This window comes from Galeopterus variegatus, unplaced genomic scaffold (genome assembly GCF_000696425.1).
Source record: "Galeopterus variegatus unplaced genomic scaffold, G_variegatus-3.0.2 Scaffold7840, whole genome shotgun sequence".
NCBI lineage: Eukaryota > Metazoa > Chordata > Mammalia > Dermoptera > Cynocephalidae > Galeopterus > Galeopterus variegatus.
The window spans coordinates 24,493-30,585 of NW_007733951.1; the positions used below are offsets into that span (position 1 = coordinate 24,493).

Genomic DNA, 6,093 nt, shown 5'->3' on the forward strand with positions numbered 1-6,093 from the left:
CCCGCCGCCCCGCACGCCCGCTGAGGCTCGGGGCTCGGCCGGTCTCCGCGCGGAGCTGCAGCGGTGGCCGGATGCCAAGTGTAAGTGTAAGTTGCTATGGAAACCCCGACCAAGGCGAGTTCCGAATCCGGAGCGAGACGGAGCCCTGGGCGCCGCCGGATCCGCCCCTCGCATCCCGGCCCCCGGGCGTCCGCCGCGCTCAGGCCCCGGCCCGAGGCCGTCTGGAGGTGCTTCTCCTGCGGCCCCGGCACCCAGTTCCGGAAATGCCAGGGATGCAGATAGAGCAGACTTGTTTTCCCTTTATATCACGTAAACACATGCCGGGTTCTGATTGCTCGAGCCGTCTAAAACAACAAGAACCCCAGGATTTTAGGTCGAAGATCCATAAGGAAGTTTTACGATGAATTTGGAGACCTGGAACAAGCCCTAGTGGTTGGTAAATATCTACGGGGACTGTGGGTCGTCCGCAGCAGCCTTGGAGCTGCGAGGCTGGAGGACAAATGGAAGAAAGAGACCCGAATACACTCAGCTCCCAGCCCCCACCCCAGACCTTTTCTTCTCTATCCAGGAACGACTTGAGAGACCAGAAGTAACGTTAGCTGGATCCTTTTCACCATTTCAGTGGAATTGATTCAGGATTGATTAGTAAATTCCTTCTGCAGAAAACGGTGGGACAGTCCAGCTGTACAGTGTTAAACGAGTTTTATGAACTCTTCGGCGTTTCAGAGTGTACGATTAGTAGGAGTTGGAGATAATCTCGAGTCTCGTTCTGTGAATTATGGCCAATATTCTGTGTCTTGCAGGATCTTTTATCAAGCAGAAATGCATCGAACAACCAGAATCAAGATCACTGAGCTAAATCCCCACCTAATGTGTGTGCTTTGTGGAGGGTACTTCATTGATGCCACAACCATAATAGAATGTCTACATTCCTGTAAGTACAGAGCTTTTTGTGTCGTGTGTATTTTACAGTTCGTCCTGAAATTTGAAAACTGTGATCAATTCCTGCAATCCTTGGGCATATTGGAATAAATGGGTGAAGTCATTTTCTTTTCTTGCATTTAGTGACTTCTTGTTAATACATATTTTATTACAAGTATGCACTATGTGTTCTCAGGATATTGAATTAGTTTATTTAATTGGGAAGATTCTTTGGCATTTATCGTCTTGTTTCTACTAGTTCTTGGTTTCTGCCACTAATTTTAATACTTTTCCATATAATTTCTAAACTTAAAAAACTTTGTTCTTACTTTTAGTCTGTAAAACATGTATTGTGCGTTATCTGGAGACCAGCAAGTATTGTCCTATCTGTGATGTCCAAGTTCACAAAACCAGACCACTACTGAATATAAGGTAGGAAAATGTTTAAATTCCTTGTTTGTAATTGTTTTTGGAGTTGCATAATTCACTGAAGACAAGTCTTTATTTCTTAACAGAAAATTTACCCTTGAATCCTCACCTAGTGTGGGTGCTTTGTGGAGGGTGGTCCTTTAATTTCTTGTCATTTTAATGGTGAGGTTAATACAAAGTTCAGTATTATTCAGGTGGATTTGAGATTTTTTTTTTACTAACTGTCCTTTAAAAACGGAATTAGTCCTCCATTTTTACGTTGCTGGTGACTTCATGACAGGCAGGAATAAATGTTTTTAAAGTGCTTCCATTCTTTCCTCTTTATTTTCTATTCATAATGGCTAATTTAGTAGCTTGAAGGCTCACTTTTTTGACTCTGTGAAGAATTTATTAGTGAATATACAATATTTTCCTACTGATTTAAAGGACTACTACATAGGAAGCTTTTATTTTCAAAATTAATTTTTATTTTGTCAGTGTGTTACACACAGTATCAGAATCAAGTAAAATACTTTAGCACAAAAGATCTATAAAAACTTATGAACATTTTTGATTTTTACTATATTCATGGTTTATTTTTATAATTTATTCTTTTTCAGGTCAGATAAAACTCTTCAAGATATTGTATACAAATTAGTTCCAGGGCTTTTCAAAAGTGAGTAACTTGCTTAAAAAGTGAATTTAAAAAGAGTATCCATTGGTTTTACCAGCTATATCAAATGTTTAAATCTTTTTTTTTTCTCCTTTAGATGAAATGAAGAGAAGAAGGGATTTTTATGCAGCTCATCCTTCAGCTGATGGTAAACTTTTTTGGGGGGTGGGGAGGAATACGTTCTATTTGGAGGGAGAACTTATTGTCCAGTAATTAAAGTAATTAAAATTGAGTTTAATCTAATGCACCACCTTCATTTTCCTATATATAAAATATTTTAATTGTTTAATTTTTTAAAATTTAATTTCAAAATGTCTTTCTAGCTGCCAACGGCTCTAATGAAGATAGAGGAGAAGTTGCAGATGAAGATAAGAGAATTATAACTGATGATGAGATAATAAGCTTATCCATTGAATTCTTTGACCAGAGCAGGTAAATTCTCTAGGAAATCTGTTTTATGCTAATGTGCTTATTAGATACATTGTTTCACTAATAAATTTTCTATTTCTTAGATTGGATCGGAAAGTAAACAAAGACAAAGAAAAGTCTAAGGAGGAGGTATGTTTGCAGTTTCAAAAACATAGAAGAAACATTGGATTCTAGATTTTATTAGGGGTTATGCTGCTGTTTAGAATATTTTGGGGTCAGATGATGCTGTTAAAGAGAAGAAAATTGTCATGTTTGATATTTAAGAGGGATGTGATGTTTAATAATTAGAATTTATTTTATATATGATTGCTATTCTTACAAAATATTTTAAATAGTTCATGTTTAATACTTTGATATATTTGAAGTTTCCTTATTAGGAATCTGTTCATTTAGTATTTATAATAATAGTAAACTCAAAGTATAGTCGAGACTTTAGTCACGTGTGGTACAAGCATCTTTTGTTATAATCAGGCAATTTAATTGAAACTTTTTTCTTACTTGAAAGTTAGAGATATTAAAAAATATATTTTTTAAATGTACTCATAGGTGAATGATAAAAGATATTTACGGTGTCCAGCAGCAATGACTGTGATGCACTTAAGAAAGTTTCTCAGAAGCAAAATGGACATACCTAATACTTTCCAGGTATCTACTTTATAGTCTTCATGCATTTTATGAGGATTTTTAAATTTTTAATTTCTTTTTGGATTCTGAGCCCTAAAAAACAATAGGAAAAAAACGTAACTTAGTGCTAAAGTTGAAAATATCTGTTAAAACATGTGCTATGAATTCTCTTTTATGCTATGAAAACAAATCCCCTAATAATTTTTAGAAATGTTTTTTGTATTTGAAGTTTCAAGAGAGATTTTTCTTTGTCCAAATGTTTGGAGAAAATGTTTGCACTTTTGGATTATATTTAGATCACAAGCAAATATAGATTTATCTTTGTTCTTTTGTTACTTAATAATTAAAATATTTTTCAATAGATTGATGTCATGTATGAAGAGGAACCTTTAAAGGATTACTATACACTCATGGATATTGCTTACATTTATACCTGGAGAAGGGTAAGTAGCATATTCACTCTTAGATTATGGGGTAAACTGTATTTAAAGAGTTGAGAGTGATTTTTTTTTTTTCCTTTTAACTTTGTAGAATGGCCCACTTCCTTTGAAATACAGAGTTCGACCTACTTGTAAAAGAATGAAGATCAGTCACCAGAGAGATGGACTGACAAATGCTGGAGAACTGGAAAGTGACTCTGGGAGTGACAAGGCCAACAGCCCAGCAGGAGGTATTCCCTCCACCTCTTCTTGTTTGCCTAGTCCCAGTACTCCAGTGCAGTCTCCTCATCCACAGTTTCCTCACATTTCCAGTACTATGAATGGAACCAGCAACAGCCCCAGCGGTAACCACCAATCTTCCTTTGTCAATAGACCTCGAAAATCATCAGTAAATGGGTCGTCAGCAACTTCGTCTGGTTGATACCTGGGACTGTTAAGGAAAAAAATTTTAAACCCCTGACTTATATAGATATCTTCATGCCATTACAGCTTTATAGATGCTAATACATGTGACTATTGTCCAATTTGCTTTCTTTTGTAGTGACATTGAATTTGACTATAAAAGATGGACTAGATGTGATGTTCATATGGATGTTAACTGAAAAGAAAGATTGTTCCTAGAACGAATTGGTTTCTGGGAAGGCAGGCAAGGTTTTTTCTGTGTGTTAGGAAAGATGTGAAATGGTTTCTGTAACCATTGTCTGGGTTTGGAAATATTCTGCAGTGGATATGAGTATTGGGCCATAGTTTGTTAATCTCAACTAACTCCTACGTTACATTCTCCTTGATTGTTCTTGTTATTATGCTGTTTTGTGAACCTGTAGAAAACAAGTGCTTTTTATCTTGAAATTCAACAAATGGAAAGAATATGCATAGAATAATGCATTCTATGTAGCCATGTCACTGTGAATAACGATTTCTTGCATATTTAGCCATTTTGATTCCTGTTTGATTTTTACTTCTCTATTGCTACGCAAAACCGATCAAAGGAAAGTAAACTTAAGTTTTACAATCTGTATGCCTACAAGCGGGTACTACCGTTTATTTTACTAACTTGTTTAAATGATTCGCTTTTGTAAGAATCAGATGGCATTATGCTTGTTGTACAATGCCATATTGGTATATGACATAACAGGAAACAGTATTGTATGATAGATTTATAAATACTATAAAGAAAATATTGTGTTTCATGAATCCAGAAATGGTTGTTAAAATTCTCCAAACTGGTTCGACCTTTGCAGATACCCATACCCTATGTTGAGCCTTGCTTATCAGCACAGAATATTTTTAATGTGGGTATCTAATTCCAAATTCTGTTTCATTGGAAGCAATTGGCAAATCATAAGACTGACTTTTCTCCAATAATGTTTACTTTTTAAACTGTTGCAGTCAAGAAAAACTTTTAACTAAGGAATATGGAGATAGTCTCCTAATTTTCCATTGGCTGTGATGGAATGAGTGTGTTTTTAAAATGCATATTGAGCACTGTAATTCTAAAACAAAATTTTAAACCAGCAAACTGCTGGAAGAAGGCATTTTATCTAAAGTTATTTTGATATGTGGTATAGCAGTCATTTCAAACTTAAGAGTTGCTTTAACAGTTAATAGTGGAATATGCCTTCTCTGGAATGTCTGGAAATAGCAATTTATTGGGTTTCTACAGGTATTTTTAAATAGAGCAAGCATGTTGAATTTAAAATATGAATAACCCCAACAATTATCAGTTTGTGTTTTGCTTTGGTCGAACTTGGTGTGTGTTCATCACCCATCAGTTATTTGTGAGGGTGTTCATTCTATAAGAATATTGTTTCATGTTTGTATGGGAAAATTGTAGCTAAACATTTCATTGTCCCCAATCTGCAAAAGAAGCACAATTCTATTGCTTTGTCTTGCTTATAGTCATTAAATCATTACTTTTACATATATTGCTGTTACTTCTGCTTTCTTTAAAGATGCAGTAAATGACATTTTATGAAGCCACAAAATACATATATTTTTATTTTGACCTAAATTTGTACAGTCCCATTGTAAGTGTTGTTTCTAATTATAGATGTAAAATGAAATTTCATTTGTAATTGGAAAAAATCCAATAAAAAGGATATTCATTTAGAAAATAGTTAAGATCTTTAATAAAAATTTGATATGAAAAGCACAAGGTGCAGAAGTTTGGAAACCCTATAGTGGATTACAACAAGTAAATGCTAAAGAGAATACGTTGCTGTCTTATAGTGATGTTGCTAAGAAGTACATGCTTTGTTGTATAATTGCTTGAAAGCCCATTGAAAGATGTATCTGTTTATTTACAATCTTTGAAGTAAAAGTTACCAATGTTTGCCAATTTTGGTGAATTTCACTCATTTTTCTAGGCTTTTCTTCTCAGTTTTCCATGATGTTACTTAAAACAAAAGTTAGTTAATGGAAGCTTTGATTCATATTTTTACTTTGGATGATCTTGTGTATAAGAAATGAAAAAAATACTTCTCAAAGGCTAAAAAGTAAATGCTATTGGATTGTCATTTGACAACACAAAACCAACTTATAAGATCAACACAGAACTCGAAGACTTTACATCTCAGGCTCTATGAGGGACTTATTTTT

At 34.8% G+C, this 6,093-nt stretch overlaps 1 protein-coding gene across 1 annotated transcript; it reads left to right on the forward strand.

Moving 5' to 3' along the window:
- The first annotated feature begins 803 nt into the window (after nt 1-803).
- LOC103607913 (polycomb complex protein BMI-1) lies at nt 804-5,833 on the forward strand. Its single transcript, XM_008592371.1, has 9 exons — nt 804-934; nt 1,257-1,353; nt 1,950-2,005; nt 2,100-2,150; nt 2,326-2,434; nt 2,515-2,560; nt 2,978-3,076; nt 3,418-3,498; nt 3,587-5,833. Exons 1-9 carry the CDS (start codon nt 823-825, stop codon nt 3,914-3,916), a joined length of 981 nt encoding a protein of 326 aa, XP_008590593.1. The 5' UTR covers nt 804-822; the 3' UTR covers nt 3,917-5,833.
- The last annotated feature ends 260 nt before the right edge of the window (nt 5,834-6,093 follow it).